Source organism: Triturus cristatus, chromosome 4_1, assembly GCF_964204655.1.
Source record: "Triturus cristatus chromosome 4_1, aTriCri1.1, whole genome shotgun sequence".
NCBI classification, from domain to species: Eukaryota; Metazoa; Chordata; class Amphibia; order Caudata; family Salamandridae; genus Triturus; species Triturus cristatus.
This window is the reverse complement of record NC_140585.1, coordinates 1086576302-1086601998: the sequence shown is the minus strand read 5'-3', so window position 1 is coordinate 1086601998 and position 25697 is coordinate 1086576302. Positions and strand designations below refer to the sequence as shown.

General features: G+C 41.0%; 1 protein-coding gene across 1 annotated transcript in view; it reads left to right on the top strand.

Moving 5' to 3' along the window:
* TBC1D22A (TBC1 domain family member 22A) overlaps window positions 1-25697 on the top strand; it is a 1683159-nt gene that overhangs the window by 839988 nt on the left and 817474 nt on the right. The window contains exon 10 of the mRNA XM_085654063.1: window positions 22345-22420. Within this exon, the coding sequence (XP_085510189.1) occupies window positions 22345-22420 (76 nt within the window). The remainder of the gene's footprint in view (window positions 1-22344; window positions 22421-25697) is intronic.

Here is a 25697-nt window from a genome sequence, read left to right as displayed (position 1 = left end):
GTTATACTAGAACAGGTGATAAATAGATTTTTATGGGCACATGGCAAGACTAGAAGGGCTTTACGATATATGACACTCCCTAGGGACAGGAGAGGTTGGGCTGTTCCTGATCTTAGAATGTACTACTGGGCAGCAGCCTTGCAGTACATGTCTGGACTTTTAGGGGGTGGAGGCCCCAAATCAGAGGATACTCTAGGCTCTATAGCTATTTACTTGTTATTACTTGGAGGGGATGCAGAGAACGCTTTTTTGAAATACACAGATCCAAGCTATTTTAAAAGAACAAAGTTTAAGACGCTGATCGCTGCACACAAGATATGGACATCCTTTAGGAAAAGATGTGGATTAGGGAGGTTTAATGCATATACCCGATTGTATAGGAATCATACCCTTCCAGGGGAAATATTTGCAGATCCGGTTTTTACAGACTGGGGGCGCTGAGGGGTAACGAAGGTGGGGAACCTGATGGGCATGAATGGAATGGGCCAGTTTGCTGATATCCAGTTGGTCTATGGGGCCGAGACTAGAAATTTTTTCAAGTACTTGCAAACTTTCTAATAACCAAAAAGGGTGGGCCCGCTGGGTTTGGGTAAAATGCAAACATGGAAATTATTGAGGGTAGGGCCAGCTGCACGATCAAAAGACTTTATGCCGAATTGATTGCGAGTAAAGAGGATGACGTTGCGAAATATCAAAGTAAGTGGGCCGAGAAACTTGGGATAGGACATAAGTGCTTCCATCTCTCATTAGAATTAGGGAGTAATACTCTTTGCTCGGCCGCACTTCAGGCCCAGCACTATAAAACAATTTACTCGCTATATTATACACCTGCTAGGATCGCGCAGTGGGGAGGAACAGCGAGCACCACCTGTCCTTGATGTGATAGTTTAGACGCTGAGTTAGTGCACGTCTTTGCCACTTGTCCACACCTGTATCCACTCCACAGAGCCATAGAATCTTTCTTGGGGAGATCACTGGGAATCGAGGTCACCCTTACACCATCAAGAATCCTGCTTGGTATAGATGACGATGGCACAGATGACCCAGCATGTTACTTTATGTTCTTGGCTATGGCAGTTTTGCGAATTTGTATCGCTTCGGCTTGGCTCGATCGAACCCCACCTACCTTCCATCAATGGTTGGCTAGATTGCCTTCTGTTTATAACCTTGAGAAAGGGATATACGCAAGGAAGGGTAAAAGGGGAAGAAGACTAGGACTTCGAATATGGGAGCCTATTAACATTTGGAAGGAAATACAGGAAACATGTGGCTAGTTACTACCGTCTCTCTTTTTTTGTCTCTTCTCTTTTCTTTTTGCATCCTTTTCTTTTTGTTTTTTTTCTCGATTTCACATTGTTTATTTAATCTGTATTGTGTGTACATTAACTTATTATGGATATTTGTCTATCTAGCCAAAAACTTGGTGTATAATTGGTTTTGATTTCATCTCAACAGGGGCTTTCGATTTCATGTTGTATTCTGTACATTATATTTTCTAACATGACGTTGTGCTCTGTAAAAAAAGGGGAAAACTTTTTTAATAAACATAATTAAAAAAAAAAATGGAATCAAGCCACTGCCAGAACTGAAGGTCGTTACTCCACATTCACAGTTCAGTCAAGGATGTTGTGAGACTAACTAGTCTCTACTACCAAAAGGTGCTTGGGTGATAACGTTGGTGGGTTCTCGTTCTCAATCTTCAATTGATGAAGTGGGTAGCGCTACTTTGTCAGTCATCTATCTTTGCCTGAATTTTTCCCTTGGTACACTTTGCAATGTGCATTTCTTTCAATCACCTAATTGTTTATTGTTGATTCTCCCTTAGTTATCTTCCTTTAAACTCTCCTGAGGATCAGTGATGCTGATTAGGTTGCGGGTTTTTAATATTTGGAGAACAAATGTGGTGTGTCCTCAATGGTGATTAGGAGGAGACAGAGTACCCCATCTGTTGGAAATTGATTCCTGGCGATGCATTGACGTGACTGCTGAATTCCTTTTAGAAAGGGGATTTGAAGACTACCACCTATATGATGTTTATCTATTACAGCATAAATAAGAAAGAGACTATAAATTCTGTCCACAATCTGTTTCTTTCTGTTGAATAGGTTGGCTCTCGATTTGGCTTTATCATCCTCTGTAGCAGTTGGAGTCTTGTCCGATCATTCTCCAATTACTATATTGGTGGAGATTCCAGACACTCAAACCATCGAATGACAGGTTTTGCTGCCTCAATGAAATAGCTCTTAAGGACATAGAGCAGAGGAGCACTATAGCAGAGGCAATACATCATTATTTTGAAGAAAATTACACAAGCAATAGGTTGCTTAGCACACCACAGAATGCTGGAAAAGTGGTATTGAGGGGAGAATTGGTATCTCACATGCCTGCTTTCCAGAAATAGCCACAGCAAAAGAAACACTCTCAGACCCCAAATCAAAAAACCACTGGACCTGTGGAAGGACTGCCTTGCTGCCTGAGGAAGGAAGACTAGACCTGCTCCTTAAACTCGAGGTCAACAGAGTGACTCCAAAATGCTAGCTGGCTCCAGAGAACCTGCAACTTACCTGCCTGCTGCTACTGGTTCCTGCTGGAGTGAGCCCTAGCCCCCAAAGGGTGCATTCCATCCCAGGTTCTTGATCCTTTGGGTGCTGCTAAAGTGACCTACTTCTACCACAACCCAAATCTGGGACTTAGAAAATCTTTCAGCAAAAACTGCTGCAAGAAAAATCAGGAGACTGGGTCCTACCTCCATGCTGATGGGATGGGACTTCCTGGTGGGATTGACTTTGCCACAGCTTCTACTTCCTTCTTCTCTGCAGCAGCAATTCCCATTCAGCATGGCCTCTGGGCACTGGTATCCAGCCTTGAGGAGCCCTCTTCAGCTACAGCTTCATTCCACTGGGGTATTTGGAGCTCCAGAAAACTTTCTAGTCTGAAGTCTGAAGGTAGAAATCTTCACTGGGCTCGACTAGCACACCCCATAGACTATAATGACCTCCTCAGCCCGAAACTCCAGCTTAACCGCCATTGTTTACGGCTTCACTAAGACTTCACCAAACGGCTTGTCATCATCGACGACCTCCTCTTGGCTGCAGCCTACTACCTGGCCCTGATGAGAGTTCAAACTTTTCCAGGAAAATCATCAGAATTTCTCTAAGTTCAAAGGAAACTCTTGACTGGGGAGAACCTGGTAACTGTATCCGATTCACACTCCTTCGCAGTCAGCCTTTTAACTTGTGACTTTGTCCCAATCTTGACAACCAGATACCAGCGGCTGGTGTTTTGTTCTTTTTCACACAATTTTTCACTAGATACTTTACAAACTCATAACACCCTTTCTACTTACTGGATTTAATTCATTTTGGTGTCATTTTATTTATTAAAAGTTACTCTTTGTTTCTAAATTGTAGTGGGATTTTTCTTGTGTTGTGTTTTTCTTTATTATTGTTTGTGTGCTGCAAACATACTTTATGCAAGAGACAACAAAGAATCTCAACTGGTATCATTTAGAATAGACAAGTAAAGGTGCTTGTACGAGACATTACAATTAAGAGAGAGGAAGATTCTCAAACAATAGGTTTAGAAAAAATTATTCAAAAACCATCTTGTATTGGATACAATTCATACAAAAGGGCATACAACAACATAAATGAGCAGGATAATGTAACAGTTATAGCAGCACTGTAAGCAAAATCAATTAGCATAAAAACAACCCGAAATTGTACTTGGTGCTTAGAAGTGTACGTGACACGAAGAAAGGCGACGCAAGTGACAAAGTGAGAACAGCATGGGACGGCGCAAAGTGAAGTGAAGGTGAGTAATTAAACAATAAAGACAAAGGTTCTGAACTCAATTTTAAGCAATCAAAAATTATTTTGTAGTTATTCAAAGAACCATAGGACAAAGCTATGCCATCAATTGAGCTGAAAGGTCGACGTCGTTTCGATACGGTCAAATTAGGATCATCATCAGGACCGGGTTGCAATATTCAAACGGTGCTGCACAAAGAAGAAGGACATAAAGGGATGTAAGATAAAGGAAGGGAAAGGCATAATGGGGAAAAATGAAGAAGGTGAAAGGGTGTCGGGACAGAGTGAAGAAGCAATCAATCAAAAAGGGAAAAAAAACAAGGAAATAATCCTAAAGTCTGAGAGGATATGACAGATTGAGGTGGGCTCTCAGCATGTCCTGACAAACAGTAAAAGCTAATGTATGTGGGAAAGGGAGATGGAAGAAAGGAAAGGAGAGGAGGCGTCATCGGGTGAGGCAAGGAGGATGGAAAGGAAGAGGGAAAGGAGGCGTAATCGGGTGAGACAAGGGGGATGGAAGAAAGGGAAGAAGGAATGGAGGCGTCATCGGCTAAGACAGGAAATACCTTTGTTGTATTGTCGACAAAATTGAAGGATCAGGACATCAGTTAATCGAATTGCACGGTCAATTTCTATAAACGGAGAGGGAAAATTAGGTATGGGGGGCCGGGAACAGGTTAGATGTAGGCATGAAAGAAACAGTATCGTAAATGTGTACCTGGAGGTGAAAGAGATTAAAGCTCATAGTCCAGGAAGCGGGCAATGCGCGGTGATTCAGGGAATCTGGAGGGAAAACGGGAAAGAAGTAACAAGGACCGGGGAAAAAGATAATGAATCAGAGGCATGAAAAGGACAGGTATGGTGAAGGTGTACCTTATGGCAATAATTTTAGGCTCATATTCCAGGATGCGGGTAATGCGCGATGGATCAGAAAATCTGGAGAACAAAACAAGCGAAGGGTCAGAAAAAACATTGCGGGCCGGAGTAAGGGAGGGCAGAGGGAAGGGAGTTGAGAGGAAAGAGAGTGGGCTACCCATGGTTTACCTAATGAATAGAGAGTCAGCGGGAGGCGTCTCAGTCAGCCGAAGTCCAGTGTGTTGGATAATTTCAGGAAGTGAAATAGAGAAGGGGGCGTTGCTGTAACGTCGGGTGCGCATGTGCATGCGCATCAAGGGCAGACCAATAGAGATAGAAAGGGGGATAAGGGAAGGGAAAAATGGAATAAAGAGGGCTACGTAACAGTCAACATAGAAAGAAGACAATAGTTGCCATAGAGAAAGAAGAAGAAACAATTAAGCTGCGGTCCACAGAGGAAAAATGAAAAAATAATAAAAGAATAAATTTGTGGTACCGGAGTAAGCAACTCTGCAAGAAATTACGATTACAATTATAATGACGTAAACAATGCCCAATCTGTAACATAAAGGTGGGGAAATAACTATTGGGTCATAATTGGAGACTGTATGCGAAATAACAAGGCATGAACTAATCATGAGAAAGGTGAATGGAGTACATTGTTATTCGTAGACCCAAAGAAGTAAGCCATATTATTATAAAGGTGAAAGAATGGCTGCGAGTGGGAGAAAAGGAGATGTCTGGTCTACTAAGGGATAATCAATAATAAGGCAAGTGGCAGGCAGTATGGCGAAACGCTATAGGAGGACGTGTCTATGGAGGGTAGATCAGAGCAAAATGGTACTGTTCCACTCATCGATGGTGTTTAACCCAGAATTAACGGAGTTACAAATGGTCATCCATTTGGATTCGCTTTTATTGAGCAGTGCTTTGATATTGCCGCCTCGATGGGGTAGTGTAGGCTGGTCTACCACTTTCCAGGCAATGTCTGTTGAATTGTGGTCTTTTTCCAGATAATGGCTCATCAGGGGAGCAGTCAATGTTTTACAATGTATTCGACTCTTATGTTGAATGATCCTCTGTTTAATCATTTGGGTGGTCTGTCCAATGTATGTAAGGTTACATGGGCGTAGACCACATTCTGAGACCTACAGTTTGTCATAGTTTTGAGCATATAGGTTTTGTTCCCAGTTTTGAACTCTTTTGTATTTTGTGTGAGATCACAGACTGAGCAATTCTAACATTTGTAGTGTCCAATGATCGGGGGAAGGCCCCAGGACGTGGTGATGGTGTTAGTATCACTAGTGTTCGTAGGCCATGTTATGGCATGGACCAGATGTGTAGCCAGATTCTTGCCCCGTTGGTACGAAAATAAGGGGAATTCCTTGAAAGGGTCCAAATGTCTGAGTACAGACTAGTTGCTTTTGATGATTTTAGAAACGAGATTGCTGCAAGGGCTGAATTTGGAGACAAAAGGAATTCTAGACATACTTTTATTAGGTTGTGGGGTGAGGAGTTTTTCGCGTGGACAATACCAAGCTCTTTTACGGGCTCTGGTCAATAGGCGTTTAGGGTATCCTCTATCAGTGAGTTTCTGTATTAGGATATCTGATTCAAGGAAATAATCCTTACGCCACTTGCAGTTCTTACGGATCCGTAAGAACTGTCCGTAAGGAAGACCGTCCCAGGGTGCTCGGGGATGGTAACTGGAGTATTGAAGGAGAGTGTTACGTTCTGTGGATTTGCGGTAGAGACGTGTGCCAATTTTGCCCTCCTCGGCATGTATGGTAACATCCAGGAAAGGTAGGTCATTGTGTTTTGCCTCAGATGTAAAATTGAGATGTTGTTGAGACTGGTTAAGCCAAACCATGAACTGATCAAGAGTATCTGTGGTACCTTTCCAAAAGACCAGAATGTCGTCAATGTAACGACGCCAAAGAGAAATACAGTTAAGAAATGGATTGATATTGGTAAGGATATGGGTTTTCTCCAAGTTGTGGACGTAGAGGATCGCAAAATTTGGCGCAAAGCAAGCGCCCATGGATACGACTTTAATTTGTAAATAAAAAGTATCACGGTATAGAAAGTAATTGTTCTCCAGGGCAACTTGAAGTAAATCCATAACAAAGTCTGTAGGGATCAAGGTGGGACGTGGTCTGGTGTCAAGGAGATCTCTGATAACTTGAAGTCCCTCGGAATGAGGGATATTTGTATAAAGGGATTCGATGTCTAGACCCGCCATGATTTCGGTGTTATTGTCAAAAGGTCTGTCCTCAATTGTTAGGATAAGATCCATGGTGTCTTTTATATAGGTGTCAGTTATAGGCACAAATTCTTTGATAATGGCATCAATATACTTTCCTAGGGGTTCTAAAATAGAACCACAACCTGACATGATTGGACGGCCAGGAGGGTTGATACAATCTTTATGGATTTTGGGAAGTATATAGCTGACTGGTGTCCGAGGAAATTTATTGTTTAGAAAATTAAACTCTTTGGAAGATATGATGTTAAGAGCTTTTGCTCGCCCTGTCAATGTTAGTATTTTGTCTCTGAGGGCAGGTAGGGGATCCTTAATCAGTTGTGAATAGTGGTTTTTGTTGGAAAGCTGCCTTTTTATTTCCAGGTCATATTTGTTGTTATCCATCAACACAATGCCACCACCCTTATCCGCTGGTTTGATGGTGAGTTCCATATTATTAGCAAGATTCGTAAGAGCTTGTTTTTCGGATAAGGGTATGTTGTATGGGACATATTCAAACCGAGCTCCTAGATCAGCTATTTCTTGTAGGACTAGATGTTCAAAATCTAGTATTTCAGCTGGCATAGAAGAGGAAGGAGGGTTAAAATTAGAGGGGGGGTGAAAACGTGGGACAGGGAGAATGGGATCACAGGATTTGTCAGAGAAGAACTGTTTCAGTCTTATACGGCGAAAGAATGTTAGTAAGTTAGATTGAAGATCTAGAAAATTTGTACGTTCAGTTGGTACAAAACTGAGTCCTCTACTAAGTATCTGAATTTCATCATGGGTGAGGATATGATTAGAAAGGTTGAAAATGGGTATAGTCAACGTATCTGGGGGGTTGCTATTAGTGATAGGGGTAGATTGAATTATTGAGGAGGTCCCCATTGGTAATATCTGTTGCGGGTTTGTCTTTCCCCTGAGTATTGATGGTGGTACTGGCGGTTGTTCCGTGGTCGTGATTGAGTTTGGCCGCGTCCTGAGGTACTGCTGATTTTCATTCTCATGGTAATATAACAAAGAACTTGGCAAAAGAAGCTGAAATATGAAAAAGACATCTTTATTAAACTCAATTGAGTGAGACTATGTCACACAGAAGCCTTAGCAACTGCACGAGGCAGTCTCCAGAACAAAAACCAGTCTTCTCTTTTATACAGAATATTACGCTTTGGGCAACACCGCCCCTGTTTTACAAGTGGTCATTCACATATTTTCGCTTCAAAGAAGGAACAGAGTTATGATGACAATCCCACATTTCAGCTCAGCCAGCCCGCAATTATTTACCCAGCGAGGCTCAGATCCCTCATCAGATATCAGCAGACCCCAATAAACACGGGCACCTCCTCCTCGTAAAACAGGCCATAAAGCAGGAAGCAGAGTCAGGTGTGAAAGAGATTAGTCGGGGCTTGTGTGGGATGAAAGGCTTTATGGTGTGTCAAATCCTGATGCTAATTACAAATGGCCGTAGGAAGGGGAGCTCGTGAGACCGGACTGACCTCGGGCAGTGGAGCCAGTTCGCACAGGTCACAGAGAAGTCAATAGAAGGTACATGTGTTCTGAAGGCCTGTGCATGTCCTTAATGTGCAGCCTATGTGAGGGCAACCATAAGATGGCTGCCGCTCTAAGATGGAACCCACGAAGTCAATGTGTAATATCGTATACAAAGTGAATTTATCGATGAAACGTTATGCAAAACACTTGTACATACCGCTTTTGTCATTTGCGGTTCGTTGACACCAAAATCGGCATGGTGGGGGCATGCCTCCAATGTGGTTCCAAATTTTAAAGTACCACAGACCCTCCTTTTGCCCTTACATAGGCAATAACTATACTCATACTAATCTGAGTCCAGGTCTATATTCATAAAGTCATGAAGATGTTGCTGTAGCATCATCCTATTACTTAGCAACTCTCACGGGACACGTCTCCTTACACATGTAGTGGCACAAAGGCCACATATGGCAGGACAAAATAAGGAATACCCCTATCGGTAGTAGGTGGCATAAGATCACACACCCAACAATTAGTGATGTTCACTACTAACTAGTGTTGATGCAGAAGCTGTACAAAAGGATTGCTTACGAATTCTGATCTTTTAACCTGCTCATGTTCAGGAAAAGGGTGAAAAGAGTGCAAAGAAACAGTAGTAGGAAAAGACATAGGTTGGGAAGTGGGTGCAGAAGTCAAGTGGGTAGAGAAAAACAATCCCACCCATAAATGACAACGTCATGTTTAAAAAGACACTAGAAAACACGTTATTAAGAACATATAGACAACGGGAGAAAGTAGTGACCACTATTACAAATGAAATAATAATTTTTCACAACCCTAAGCAAAAAGTACTGCTTAGTTGGAGTGCCCTCCTGGCAAACACCCACAGCTCACTCGAAAGTCTCAATGTCTCAAGGCAGTGCACCAGTGTGGTTCCTCTGCGGACGACACTACAAATAATATGCTCTTCATTGGTCATGGGCACAGATCATCTTGTGCAGACCCGGGACCATTCTCAGGCTCCAACACTCATCATTCGGTGTCAGAGGACGCTCAGGCTGCTCTTTCATGGGCACCAGAAAGTAGTGCCTTTTGTCAATCTTGGATCCGCCGGTGCACTGCACTTCCATTGGAGCAAAGGAAAAAGAGGGGGTTGTGTGGCCAAAAACTCAGGCCAAGGGGCTCAAGGGACTGCACACTGTCAGAGGTTACCAGCACATGACAGGCGCTCTTTTGCACTGAAATTCTGTTTCTGTGGCAAAACCAGCTCCTCCTTTTTTTTCTGATGTTGAACGCCTTCTGATGAAGCAAGTGCGATGCTTTAAACAGTTCGTTGTATAACAAGGGGACTGCAAACAGGTGGCCTGCGGTCTTTCAAAGGAGTGGCCGCACGCCATGGGACAATTTTGGTCTAGAATACACTGTCATTCTCAAAAAGCAATACAAATATAAAGGCAGTAGGCAAAACAGTGCCTCTACGCTTTTCAATTGGGTTTCCGTGTGAGAGCCTCCATCATCTAAGGGTAGATAACTACACGAGAATTCTATCTAAATGGATGTCTTCACATATGGTGGCATTGTCTAATGGGGCAAACACATTTTCTTTTTCTCAATGATTACATATAGGTGTTCCTAAATTCCTTATATAGAACATCACATGGTACAGATTATCATGGGCATGTAGAAACCTCCCTTTAAAACTGTGCATCAGGTGCACTTGTGGTACACAGGCTAATAGTCAAATATGCAAACAAAAGACAAGAACTAGGGGGTCCTGATATTTGCATGATTAGAACACATCTGATCCTACCAAAAAATTAAAGCAGCAGGAACAAAAGGGTAAAAACCACATTAAAAATATACATTGAAAATTCGTCATGTTCAAAAAGGTAAACATAAGATATCTCCTATTGAGATGAAAAACTTGTCTTACTATAATATTGAGTCAGTTGACCAGTCTATCACTACCCTGACAGTCAGGCTGGAAAACATTGAAGCAGGCCTAAGGAAGATTCTTGAAAACCAGTCTGGTCATACAAAAGGGAATTATACATAACATGGGGGTCCCTGGTACATCACTGCAGTCTGGGAGTGTGTACCTGAACAATACACCTACAATAATAAATGGGCTGACTGGTGAAAGGAATACGGAAAAGGGAATTGGAACTAGGACACAACTAAAATCCCCAATAACTAAGCATGATGCGACATCTACCAAGAGTATGGGTGATACACAAAAGGCCAAAGTTACACACATTTTTAACTCTACCGCTGGCGACTACACCATATACGGTAATCTTAGGTAATGTTCCAGTTCCTTCTTCAGGGAAAAAAATGAAAACCTGGTTTTCTTTTAAGGAACAAAAGCCATATGCTACTTAGGAAGCAAAACATCATTAACTAATGTAGTATAGAAATTAGGCCACCTTGAGTCACAGATCTATAATTTCATCCTTAGGTCCAATCAAGGATACATAAATGTAGGGCTGCCTGTTCCTTTAAGGGAAGGGGCAGTAACGTGACTAACTGTAGGTGACACACTTTGATCCTGTATATCTTTTTTATTTTCCTTCAATACCATTATAGCCAAATAGACATGCACTGGTGAAGTGTTGTCTCTTATATTCACAGCATGAAATATCATTATCTGTGGAATTTAGTAACCAGAACACGTTCAACCAACTGTTGCGTAGCGATGGGCATCGTCATGACCATCCCCTCACAACACAGGTAAACTTGTAATAGTATCAAAAGCAGCAACAAAAACAAAAAACAAAAACATGCATAAAAATAAAAAAAATAATAAAAACGCACAAAACGTCAAGCCATCAGATATACTTGCTGTATATCAAGCACAAAAAGCATAGACAAAACAATAGCATATGTGAATAAGCGGTGACTCACAACACCATGTCATGTACTTTTATGCACTGTAAACCTGCAGCCCAAAACCCAATATTTGGGCCTGTTTAATTTGTCAGGTTTAAAATCCTTACCCTCCTTTTGACAGTGGATCACCAGGCAATGGAAATCTGCTGTCAAATATAACTTTACTGTCTCTCTTCTAACATACAGGACCAGCAAGAACAATTCATGATAGGACCAAATGCACAAAAATAAATTTCCATTACTTAACTGTTACCCTCTTGGCAGTCCTTGCAACCTCAAGCCACCGTAGTTTTACCTTTCTAAAAGTAAAAATCGTTACACTGACACTCCATATTAATTTGGCACCTACAATTTCCACTGTGAAAAATAAGTCTTAATTGGCAATTCGTTCACACTTAGGCATGTAGCCTTCAAAATTTTAGAAAAGGGCTGCATCTTATTTTCTGTCTAAGACTTAATGCAACACTTCGTTTCCTGTCAAATAAAAGCAACTAGCAGGCATCATTTTATTTTTTTAGAGTGAGACACAAATGTATCAGTTCTGCAAAGCATTTAACATGATGTTTGGACTTTCAAAGAAACCCTTTTTCTATATTTTCCCTTTGGAATTAAGTCCTTTAGTTTTATTGATGTTCTTATGGAGAAACCAGGAACCCCACCTTTAGAGGCCCATTTAGCAAGGTCATTCTGCATTCCACAGAGACAAGGCCCTAATTTAAAAGGTCATGAATGTCAACGTGGCAGCCTACTCCATTGTTTACGGGAAAACTAAAGATAGTATCTCAGCAGCGTGACTTGAGCCAGCCTCTGCAGCTCTCCTAGCCCCCAGCTTCTGCCATTCTGAATTTGTCAAAGCCAGAAGGCCTTCCTAATTCCTCCTAACTTGCAATAATTCACTCTATTTTGAAAAATAATTTCTCCTTTTTAGGCATTAAAAATATTATCTCTATTCCCAGATTATTAAACTACATTGACTGTGAATAATTCACAAAACTTAATAACACACATACCACATTTTGGAATAAATGCTTGTTGCAACCCTATGCAATGGTACACATTTCATCAACCTTAAATGAATGAACGTTTCAGTAGGCCCAGCTGAAGTTAGAACCTTCAACCCTGATATTAAAACAAGCCTTTATACTGGCACATTGACTCATTGAACCATAAGAAGGCACAACCTGCAAATATATATATATCAAACCTAAATGTATGCATTTACTGAAGCCTGAGACACTTTAAAAAGTACTCTGAATGAAAGAAAATGCAGTTTAAACAGTGCTTTTACCCAAATTCGACTTTGATATTTTAGGCATTAAAAAACGAATATTTTGCAATTTTCTTGCATATTATGCATTACCAGAATGTCTATTACATAACCCATGAGTCAGGCATTGGAAATAATAACTTATACTTCATAAAAATGAGCTTGTTTGCGCCTGCGCCAAGGGAAAATTGTACACACGAATGCTTGTCATTTTAGTGATGCAACCCAACTCAAATCAAATTTTAATGCTAGGAGGTCATAGTATGAGAATTAAGCTTTATAAAGATTAAAAAACGATTTTGAAAAGCACTTATTTATTTAAAATATTTTTTCCATGATTAATAATTTTCTTTAAAGAAAAACAACCAATTATTCGTTTTTGTGATAATTCCACATATAAAAGCAAGCTGTATCCCTTGCCTATCATTTTGGACACATTAACTCACAAGCCTAAGCGCATAAGCCCAACTTGAAACGCGTCACATTTTTGCGCCACTTTCATTTAAAAGGACCATTATGCAAAATTCCACCCATGTTTAACTGGGAAAGTGCTGGCTGAATGAACATTCCTATCAAATATACTGCAGCTGAAAAGTTTGCCTGTGAACATCTAATACAATGCATCCAAGGAAAATGCTGTAAATTTATTTACGTTTGCAAAAATAGAGAATTTCGTTTTTGGGGCCTTATTTATATCTATTGAATGTGTTTCTAATTTTATCCTTTAAGCATTTAACGGCAGTTTTGTATATGTGCACAATTGCTCATTCTATAAATTAAAGAGAAACGTATAGCTATTTTAGCACATCACGCGGTTCATTTCTGGATTTTTTCTAAATTTCTACTTAATATTAATTAACCAACATTTTACTTAACAGACTGAAAACATCAGAAGACGCACAAACACATATTGAGCTCATTTCAGACATAAACAGAAAGGGGTCAAACACACAATACAGCGCGCTTTAGCCATTTTTCATAAATAGCGCCGTCGCAATTTACTTACAGAAGTTGCACTAATGGGAAAATCACATAGACCTTTAAACACACAGTTGACTTACAAATCAATACTCAGGACAGAAATAAAGAACAGCTCACAGACCATACTTGAACCAAACCATTTGCAAATACTAGTTGTAAGTCATATTTACAAGAAACGCTTCTCAATAGTGTTCCAAAAGACTGCATAAACAGCCCAACAGACAGATATATGTCCAAGAAGTAGTGAATGCGCTCAATTCACTAGCTTTGCCTAGCAGAACACCAAACAAAATCGTTCTGCATATCTTCATTCATAAAACTGCGCAGAACAAAGTATCCTTGTTTTTGTATTATGTCATATTTTAATTCCCTGGGGATACAAAATCACCGAGGAAGAAATATGTTTTTAAATCTAACCTATTTAGATATTTCCCACACTATGGTACCTTCCAAAAAAGCAACACATTTTTCCATGTGAGCTTACAAACAGGCATGCCAAAAATACTGCGGAAAACGCAAGTATTATAATCAAAATGGTGCTTAAGGTATTTTTCGTACGTGCACCGTTCAACTAAACCAAATGGAGAAATATCTCCTCATTACCTGCCTACACAAATTGCAATTCGCATATCCAAACCTATACAAACCAAAAGTTGGCCAACACAAATGTCAAAGTTCCAAAGCTACCTTTCCAAATTTCCTAAGATCACACATCTTATAGCTCACTAATCTAGCTTCAAACTTCAAGGGGTTATCTCTACCAATACACTCGCAAATATACGAGACCCTTGGCTATGGTAATTGCAATGACCAAATCAAAAACCAAGAAACCAACCCCTCGGCTTTGGTAATTGCGATAACCAAATCAAAGACCCAAAGAACCAAAGGACTGGGAGCGACCCACTTATACTTAACTCTTACTTTTACTAATCCAAATTCTAACTGTCAAGTTCTACATGACCTAACGGTCTTTTATAATACGCATGCCAAAAAAAAAGGGTTCTCAGTCAGGAGTGACATCAAGTGGAGGATCAAAATCAGGAAGATCAGAAATATACTGGGCTGCAGAATCAAAGAATCTCCAGAATCCCTGCGCACAGAGTACCTTCTTGGTAGAATCCTGTTCTGCCTTCCTCAGTAGATTTCAGTCTCCTGACAAGATCACTCCCGCACCGCAGAAAGTCACTTCGCTGATGAGCCACTCTGTTGGGCGCCATTTGAGGTACTGCTGATTTTCATTCTCATGGTAATATAACAAAGAACTTGGCAAAAGAAGCTGAAATATGAAAAAGACATCTTTATTAAACTCAATTGAGTGAGAATACGTCACACAGAAGCCTTAGCAACTGAACGAGGCAGTCTCCAGAACAAAAAACAGTCTTCTCTTTTATACAGAATATTACGCTTTGGGCAACACCGCCCCTGTTTTACAAGTGGTCATTCACATATTTTCGCTTCAAAGAAGGAACAGAGTTATGATGACAATCCCACATTTCAGCTCAGCCAGCCCGCAATTATTTACCCAGCGAGGCTCAGATCCCTCATCAGATATCAGCAGACCCCAATAAACACGGGCACCTCCTCCTCGTAAAACAGGCCATAAAGCAGGAAGCAGAGTCAGGTGTGAAAGAGATTAGTCGGGGCTTGTGTGGGATGAAAGGCTTTATGGTGTGTCAAACCCTGATGCTAATCACAAATGGCCGTAGGAAGGGGAGCTCGTGAGACTGGACTGACCTCGGGCAGTGGAGCCAGTTCGCACAGGTCACAGAGAAGTCAATAGAAGGTACATGTGTTCTGAAGGCCTGTGCATGTCCTTAATGTGCAGCCTATGTGAGGGCAACCATAAGATGGCTACCGCTCTAAGATGGAACCCACGAAGTCAATGTGTAATATCGTATACAAAGTGAATTTATCGATGAAACGTTATGCAAAACACTTGTACATACCGCTTTTGTCATTTGCGGTTCGTTGACACCAAAATCGGCATGGTGGGGGCATGCCTTCAATGTGGTTCCAAATTTTAAAGTACCACAGTCTGCGGCTTGGCCCTAAAAAACCTTGTGGTAAGAGGGGTGGATACCGACAGTATATAGGGACATCTTTATGTTCCGGACAGAATCGACATTATATATCTACATCTTTTGGCCTACCTTCGCTGTGATACTTAGTGGGACTTATCTGATGATGAAATTTCTTGCCCTGATGAAGTTCCTACAAAAGGAACGAAACGCCTTGGCTGTTGTTTTATTGTTTTAACCCAAAGAAGAATAAAGATACTTTGATTAGAACATATCAACTATTGTGACTTCATCCCTGGTGCTGCCTCCATTGTTTTCACAATGGTTAGTGATGGAATAACAGGCAAAACCCCCTGTTTGCCAGTGGCTCATGGATGGTAGAACCTATTTTCTCCACATCCATCGCATGGATACCACCAACACATGGTTGGGGTAAAGCGAAGCAATTGTAAGCCCAGCACTGTGAGTTCAACATTTCTCAATACCAAACACCTCTGAGAACCGACTGTGATACATAGCAGATCACTTTCAAATAAAGAAAAGCTCTGCCTGCAAAGGTTCTACTTTGTTTTTTCTACACACTGGCACAAACAGTTTAGCTAGAATTCACTGGCAAGAGTTGCTGTCAGTGTTTACACCATCTTTGTGGACTATACTGCAATATAAAGTGACTCAAAAGTCTTGATTAAGAAGAAGCTTTAGTATCCTGTGGTACAGGTCACCAACAAGTGTCTTCAAAATACAGAATCCATTTTACACACATGTAAATATTAATGCAGTTAATTAGATTCAAACGCATTACCCCGATATCCAATTAATGCAGACTCTCACAAAAGGTTTGCTATCTTGCTAAACTCTGCATTTTTTAATGTGTCTTAGCCATGTGTTATTTTTCTCTCACGCAGTCTTAACAACGTATCCAAATCAATCTTAGCTGTATATGTATTGTCCGTTGACCCAGGGACAGCATGACAACTAGAATTGTACCACACATGAGAAAAAACATCACTTGTCACTTCCCTTCATTGGTTATCAATTTATAAGCACCGTCCATCCTCTTTTGCCATGCCTCTTAATTCAAACATTTTCATTTTTAAATGCAACCCTCATTTACCAATTTAGTGGACGCATTTGACCTATTCATAACAATAGATAAGATACAGTATTTTAGTGTTGAATAGCAGTTTGAGCCAAAACCCTACTATTTTCTTATAGTAAAAACCTGAGCACCATTATATGTTGCTATGTGTATTGGCAAACTGACTAGACTCAAGCGCAGCCTAGTCTACCAACAGAGTCATAGAATGGCCAACATAATACTCTCATAAAATCCAACGAGATGTACTCCCAAACCTTACCTGCAACTTGTCACCATACCTATAATCAATGCAATGTTTAATATGTCGCGCCTCCTCACTATCCATGTTGGGCCACCAAAATTCCTTCCTTCAGGTGCAAACTACAGCCATTTCCGCTGGTTGGTCAGGATTTGAGCAGAGCTGCATGTTGTTCCCATACAGAAACCAGATGCCTTTTGCCATACCAAACACACCTGATAAGTTTGTTCTGCAGGACACAGGATAACACATTGCTCCTAGTGAACATAATCACCATCCCTATTTCAACAGAACAGCTATTAGAGTTAATTCTCGTGTGCCTCCAACACTCTTTCCAGCAGTTAAACAACCTAGAAATATATATCATGCCACAATAAAAAAATACCCTTGTGACTTCTCATTTGCAAAGAGGCTGGCTGTCTCTTTAAAGAAACCAATTGACTATTTATTTTCACTTAACTGGTCACTTTGCTCTCTTTCTGGTCTTGGTTTGTTTCCACCTGGGGTGCGTGTTGACATCTTTTAATCACTTCACTTCATTATAATTGCAATGCAAACCTTTCTTGTGCATCTCTAAATAAACTTCGATTTGGCTGAATCGAATTTGGATAATGAAATAATGAGATACTGGTTATTCGTCGCTTGAAATTGAAAAAAGATTGACCCTTTACAGAATAATGTGTCTGTTTTATCATAAATTTACTTATACAGATTCAGTCTGCACACACGTCTGTGCAATTAGATTGTGTTTATAAATGAGTTCCAAGTGAACATTTGTTTTCAATTCTTGCAATATAAAATGTGGCAGAATTAACATGGAAACAAAATTGGTAACTGCTCTAATATGCAATTTTCAAACAATCTTATTGTGCTTAACTTCCACCAGTGCCCCTCTACTCGCAACACTAGAGTGAGACACCCACAGCACTGAGTGTTGTCTCAACTGAATCTTCACCAATGTTCATTGAAAAGATTGATACTAAATAAAAGTAACACGTAAGTCCGTAATTGACACCCTGCGAACAATTAAAAAAGCAAATTGTGGGCTTGGGCTCCATTTTCCATTCCATCCACCATCATTCTCTAAGTAGAACATTCCATCCACTCCCCTCTGCATTCTCCTACCCTAGTAGAACACTCAACCTTTAAGAGTGAATGAAGATCTTCCACACTGTTTTACCCTCTTCCAGCTAGTAAGGTTCACTCAATCGATAGTTAACTCAATAGATTACTGAGGGGCAAAAATATCAACTGAGGTTGTGATTCACAAATGGCATAGTGGTAGGGAAAGGGGTGCAAGGTGATCACAAGTGATGCCCTCACATTTCTACCTGGCTTTCCATGCATAACACAGCAGCGGGTGTGAACCTGTTCCCTTGTTTGTCACCATTAACCACATGGGCAAGATGATGGGGACACCCTCTCCACACCTATGTCACCATGGGAGAAAACTAAAATGTTCTGAACTTACAGGGCAGGTATTGTGCAAATTGAATATTCATATTAAGTTTTCAAATGTAAATCTATTCTCCACGACTCAGATACTTCATAAACTGTGAACTATTGGTTCTACAAATCAGACCTGGACATTTGTGTCCCTTTCCTTGCAGTGTTCATTTGATGTCAGTACTGAGCTTGGTCAGGACTAGGATTGGAGAAGGAGATGTGCCCCTTTAACAATGTTAGCACAATTCTCTGCCAGTGAGGGATCTGCTATAATATTTTACATGCACATCAGATCTAGTGCAAAATTCGAGACCTGGGTGAGGTTGGACAACACAAATTTCAAACAAGTGCATTTAGCGCATCAGCATCTGTGTGAAATAATGCATGCACAAACTATAGAGTCAGGAAACACTTATAATGAATCAGGCAATGTGGTCACTGTTCATTCATATGTGCCACTCTCTACTACTGATGGCAAGGAGCCATATCGAGTTTGGATTAAGGCCCCGGAATTAAGATTTTACCTCACATGGCTAAGAGCAGGCACCATACATTTTTTAGGGGCCTTCCCTACTACAGATACCTGGTCTGCTTCATTGCCGTGTTGTCCATTTGATGGGGTGTCTCCTCAAACAAAAACGCACTTTATGCTTTTTTGCACACTGTACTCATCTATTGGAAAACGTTTTCTTCTCCCTATTTTATGTGGTAGACCTTTTAACACACATCAAGAGGGCTTGTTGTATTTTTTTTTTTTACCAGAGTCTTGAGTCTCCTTCGATACGTATTTCAGTTCTCCATTTTACAGTGCATACTCTGAAATTATGAAAGAAATATGTGCTATGAAATTGGACCAAGGACTGATCTACACTTTGATGAACAGCACACACATTTAACTGGCACCTATTGAAAATATATGACACACTGCAAAGTGATTGAGAGTTATTTTTACTACTAAGATCTGTATAATCATGGTTTTAATGACTGTTTTTACCTTTTAATGCCTTTTTATGCCGGTGGTTAAATGAAATTTGTGCATGTTCGCAACATGTTGTATACTATTTTATTGTGCTTTTACGGTCACATATTTGACCGAATAAAGATGATGAAAATGAAACAGGAAATAACACATGGTTTACTTTCAAAGCCGACTGGTTCCCAAATGTATGCTATGTTGTGGTTTCTAAGGCAGACGGGGCCTGTTCCTCGAATACCTGTATCATCAAATGGCCAGCTCAACTAGAGAGTTCAGACGTAGAATACATCACCTCAATTTTAGGGAGGCTAACTAGACACAGAACTATAGTTTGACATCCCATTCTCCTGTATGCTTCTCCGTTTGTGCAATGTGTCCCACAAATTGCAAATACCCCTATTGGAGGCTATTTTCCTAGTTTCGCTTGGATGCCATCTTATTTATCCCCAGGAGTGTTGTCACCACAGCTTCATCTAAGCTGCGTTTGCACCCCACTCAACAGGTTACCTGCACCTAAGGACCATCAGCCACCCATGGGGCTCGATTACATGTAATGGGCATTGTGAGAGTCTGCAGTTCGGCACACCTACATTCTGACCCGAACAGTGCGTATTAGTCTGAAAAAAGCATGCTTCATATCACTGCAGGTGGCAGACTGCAGTGCTTCAAGGGGGTCAGTGAACCAATGCGGATGGCCACATCCTCTCTTCCTGCAGCCTTGGGGAGAGCACACTAACTAAGCTTCACTTTTAAGGTGATACACAGTAAGTGTGCCTCACGTGAGCCTGTCTTCTCATGTCCCCGTGTCAATAATAGGCATGGGATCAGGGCGAAAAGCGTTCCCTCATTCCCTGGAACTAACCCTATGCACATGAGGGCACCATAACTTAAGAGGGTGCACTTGCAAATTTGCACCCATTACAGAATAGACTGCACAACTGTCAGTGACCCATTCGGTAACCGAGAAGTGCAACAAAAACACAGGTACTGTTGCCTCTGGTGCCCTTCGACTCCTTATGTTATATGGCTCCTGATTTGTTTCTTAACATAAACTCAGCCCTTAATTTTAGCTGAAAGATAGCCAGGGCTACTCTTTACCATGGGCAAGCCCCAGTACCCTGCTACGGTCCTCTTGGTTCTCACTAGGCCTGGGTGAAATGTAAATTATATCTGCATAATTTCGGGAATTGCACCATTATGACTTGTTATGTAATTATGCACCAATTGTGATAAAGATTTACTGCAAACACACAAGAACAACAGAATGTGAGCGACTGGAGTTCAGTATTTGTTTTGCGTGATATGTGTCTTTGCATCAAAAGTTGCCACAAGGATGCATTTCACTCTTAAATATAGCACTAAATGATAGAATTTGAATGTCATTTTGCCAACATTTCCCATAATTACGCAAAACAAATGTATGCTGTGCTACTAGTTATAATGTACAACCATGTCCCTACAAATATCTAATGTTCGCCAACAAGTCCTCTACCCCAGCAAGTTTGCCTAATTGTTTACATTCAAATAGGTTCAAAGTAAATTGTCTGTTTCAGAGACTCAGTTGGTATATGTGTGATCTGAAGCGCTACAGAAAAACTAAGGCCATTGTGTACTATCACATTTCCCCATACACAAAGAATGGGTAAAACACTTTGATACATCAGGCCCTAAGAGAGTTGTATAGTTAAAAGTTGCAATCCTGCTTGTGTAATGGCTACAATTTTTCCTTCAGCTCCAATTGTACGATACTGGCTACAGTGGCACGAGTCTAGCAGTTAGGGATTCTCATTAAAATGAAGTATTCACTGCTAAATTCTGTGCATTATTTTAAGGTTACAGGTTTGACAGGCTGTCATTCTTCCGAGGTTGACAACATTGGTATCATTACTTCGGGAAATAGTAACACGTCATGACAGTACTTAGGATATAGGTGTATTTAAATATTTAAGTGCATTCATCCTTATCATTGTGGAAATAATTTGTTTAAAAATGAACACTGCGTCATAAGGCAGTCGGCGCATTTTTTCTGTCTGATGTCTTCGAAGATTTCGAATCCTCCATGAAAAAACCTAGAAAGTTCTGTTTGATTGTCGAAGGAAAATATGCAATTTGATCATATAAAATGTAACCCCTCCCGCCCATTATTACCTTTTCTCAAAAACAATTATCGGTGTCAAAACGAATTTTATATGGTTATGAAATTGCCAGTTCCCAATGAAACTGCCAGGGACGGGTTCTACCAGTGCTAAGATTTCCCTACTGAATTCTTTTGCTAGATCCCAGATGTACATACAGTTAAGAAAGCACACTTTTAGTACAAATTAACATCATGTAGATCATGATGTCAGTGTTATAATAAAAAGCTATTAATTCACCCACAAATTAGGAAAATATGTACTTTATACCTCTTGGGGTTGTACGCCTTAGCCATCATGGTTAGACTCTTAAATTGTATTGCATTGTAAGTGCGTTTATTACATTTATTGTTATTTCACTTACTACCCCCTGATGAGGCGTAGAAGTGCTTTTTTGGTGTGTAGCACGCTACTCCGGAACCCATAAAGGATTAGTATAGTGAAATATGAAAGTAATTTGAGTGGTGGATATGTTAGTCAGTTATTTGGATTGAGAAGGATAGTGGAGGGATAGAAGAGGGAAAAAGGTTTGCATTAATGTCGCTCTTTCTGCCCTTGATGAGGTGTTGAAGCACTTTTTCAGCGAGGAGCACGTTACTCCGTAACCCACAAAGGATTAGTGGTGAAATAGTATAGTGAAGTATGAAATGTATTTGAGAGGTGGACATGTTAGTCTGTATTTAATGATTTATCTAACAAACGCAATTGCTGTTGTTGACAGATCAATCTCAGTGTCTTATGAGCAATTCTCGCAGTTGTCCCAAAACTGTTAATCCCGTTAGAAAATTAAAGCACTGCCCATTCCCAGTTACTTCTTCTCTCATCTATCTCTTCTCCGTAAAGCAGCAACCACATACGCCCTAACATTTTCCACTTGTTTTCTTTCTTTCCTCTGTAGGATAACTACACCTTCGCCCAACCAGGGATTCAGAGGAAAGTGAAAATGTTGGAGGAACTTGTTAGCCGAATCGATGGTAAGTCCTGAAATCTCATTTAGGCCCTAAGTGGCTCTTCTGCTAAAGTAGTGAGTTAAAAGCTCCGCGAGTCGCCCGGCCAATATCAGTGCGCCTAACCGCCATGACAGTCGCGAGCGCAGCCTTTCGCAGGCAGTGTCCTCCTTAATCAGGTGGCGGCGCAGCCAGTCAGGTGGCGGCACCCCGGCCCGCGCGCGATCACCGCAGCGCATCCTTTGAGGGAAAGCCACCCGAGCATGCACCACTTCCATTACTTTTCATTAAGGCTGTATAATCAAAATTCGATGGCAATCTCTTTGCAGCAGAGTAATGGCCGCAAAGAAGAGGCAGCCAGCATCCATCTCGCATTAAGCTCGATGATTGTTGGAACGCTGCAGAGCCGCGGACCTTGTTTATGAGCGTCCTTCGGCACTTCGTTATGTGTCTTTCAGCATCGTTTTGCTATCAGAAATGGCTGAATAATTTCACCGCGGTACCCAATTAATCACTTAAAGCTGGGTATAACATCTATTATATTGTAGATAAATAGCTGTGCGCCTAAAGGGTAATTTCTGGTTATGCTTCTATGTTTTGGTTGGGCATTTTGACATATTGTTTACCTTGGTTCTTAAAATAATTCTCTAATATGAAACGCTCGCTATCATACACCTATAGCAGATTGTAATTAAATGAGGTTCCACAGATAATGCTCGCCCTATGTGGTCGTTTGTTAAATTGATGAGCGGAACATTGACATAGCGCTGTCAGGCGGAGCTAAGGATGCCCTCGTTTGACACCGCTCTGACAGGTGTGAAGCTGGATGCGCATTGAAGTGATAAAAACGAATCTCGTTTTGTTAAGGATGTTTGTTCATACGAAAATGTGTTTTTGCTCACCTACGATTATCACTCCCTTAAAAAAATGTGCGAGGAGCTTTACATAGTGATTGTAGATGAACCCCCAGGTTGATCCAAAAAGCTGTGGAAATGTTTTATACGGACCGGGGCCTGATCCAGTTGGTTTCATTTTTCATTCAAACTCCCTCAACGCGTTTTACTCTCAACTAGGTCAAAAACTGCTGCAGACAATTACCTTAAACGTGGACGAAGCTTGGTCTCTTTCAAAGCCTCAGAGTGTTTCATGCTTCCCACTGTAGCATAAAATGCTGGATACATTTGTACTAAATGAGGAGCGAGCTTGATTCAGTTTAGGTCGTTTTTCTTGGTTATGTCCAGCAGTTTTTGAGAGGTATGAAGATAAAGCACAACAAATATAGCATATATGAACTTTTAAGTTCAAGATCCTATTCGGAAACAAAAATGGTATCTGTCTCAGAAGTTTTTTCTCTTATTGGCCATCTCCCTGGCTTAGGTATTTAATGAACCTAAAAGACTCCGATTGACTAGGAAGACTTGATATTTTGGCTCGTCTGACCATTATAAATTTCATATTCCAGATCTCTAAGTTCCTGACATTGGTCTACAGAAAATGATGCTCGGGCCATATGGTAGATGGCTGAGCACAAACTAATGGCTAGGAGCTGAGGGCACAATGCAAATGGGTGGAAAAAGGCTTTCTGCATCATAACAAGTAGTGTCAATTTGACCTATGCACACATTATCTGATTTGCTCTTTTTAATGTCACCAGCTCTACAAACTGCAAAGCTGATGAGGATTAATTTTCTTAGAGGGAGACAGTATCAGCAGCATTTTGTAGCGGTGGGAAATCATTACCACATCTATGAAGGGCCATACCAGGCTCTGGATAGACTGCTGCATGCCTCTGCATTTGTCCAGCTGCACTATAGTGTCCTTGATCATCACTGAAACCCCAGCTATAATACCTGAGAAACCAAACCCCTGCTGCCATGACCTGGCCTGAACCACTGCAGCCCCAAAAATCTCCCCCATCCATCTCAAAACCATATTTCCCTCCCTAAGGAAAACAGAAAAAGTAATTGGTGTAATTGCTTGAATTAATCTCAGCCTCTGGTAATTACTATGGGCTGCAATATGGTTCATAGTTTTTGTGTCCACCATGCCATGTCAGCCAGGAACCAGCTATATACCAGACTAGTTCTCCTCTGAATGAAAACAGAAGCAACCTCAGATCGTTTTCAGCCTTTTTTTGCGTCATCAGTACGGTGCAGCTTGAGTAGTATCAAACAGTGGGCATGAGTCCTGCATCAGTGCATACCTGTCACACTTAGAGCATTGCATATAGGAAAACAACACCGCTCGCATGTGTGGGGAAGTGATGAACCATGTTCCTTATGGGTTGCCTGGTGCAGGATGTGCTGCCCATGTGTTATACTGCGAGGAATTCTCATGCAGAGACTGGCTTGATGGTCCTAGCTACTACCCTTCATTCAAAGCTGACAGCACTTGGGAAACCTGATATCAGTTGAGCAAACTGAGGTTTCCCAAATACATTGATAACCAAGGCCTAGCTTAACCTTTTGCCCACCCCTGCAAACAACCTCTGAGGTACAAAAATAGCATTATTAATTAGTTTTACAATTCTTGAACCAATATGCACATTTATTGGTCTTCTCTCACTAAGGGCCATATGTAGGAAGCCCAATACCGGTCGGTAACGGCCGATTTTCGGTAAAAATCCCGTTACCGACCGGTATTCAGGCTTTTGGTATGTAGGGGGCACATTTCAGGATTCGGTAATTTACCGAATCGGTAAAATTACCGAATCGGTAATTTTACCGATTCGGTAAATACCGAATCCTGAAATGAGATGTAGGGGGAGTGTGTGGGTGTTGTGTGGATTCGTTATTTACCACCAACTAAAAGTTGGTGGTAAATGACGAATGGCTTTGAAAAAGCATTTTTTTGCACTTAGAAGTGTGCAATGTGGCAGACATACATGCCCTTAGGGCATGTATGTGTGCCACATGTGCACACATGCAGGAATCAGGGGTGCAACAGGGTGTCACTGTGACACCCTGCCACCCTTGATTGTGCTCCCCCATTACCGAATCGGTATTTACCGATTCGGTAATGGTAACTGGCTTCCCATTGATTCCTATGGGCCTCCTGGCCCATAGGAATCAATGGGAAGCCAGTTACCATTACCGAATCGGTAAATACGATTCTAAAATACCGACCCATTCCGAATCGGTAAATATTACCGATGGATTACCTACATAGCATTTACCACTTCATAAATACCGAATCGGTAAAATTCGGTGTTTATGAAGTGGTAAATGTTAGGCCACCTACATATGGCCCTTAGAGAGAGGAAAAAAGCTTAACCCTTCTCTTTCACCTTTACAGTAGCAGAGAA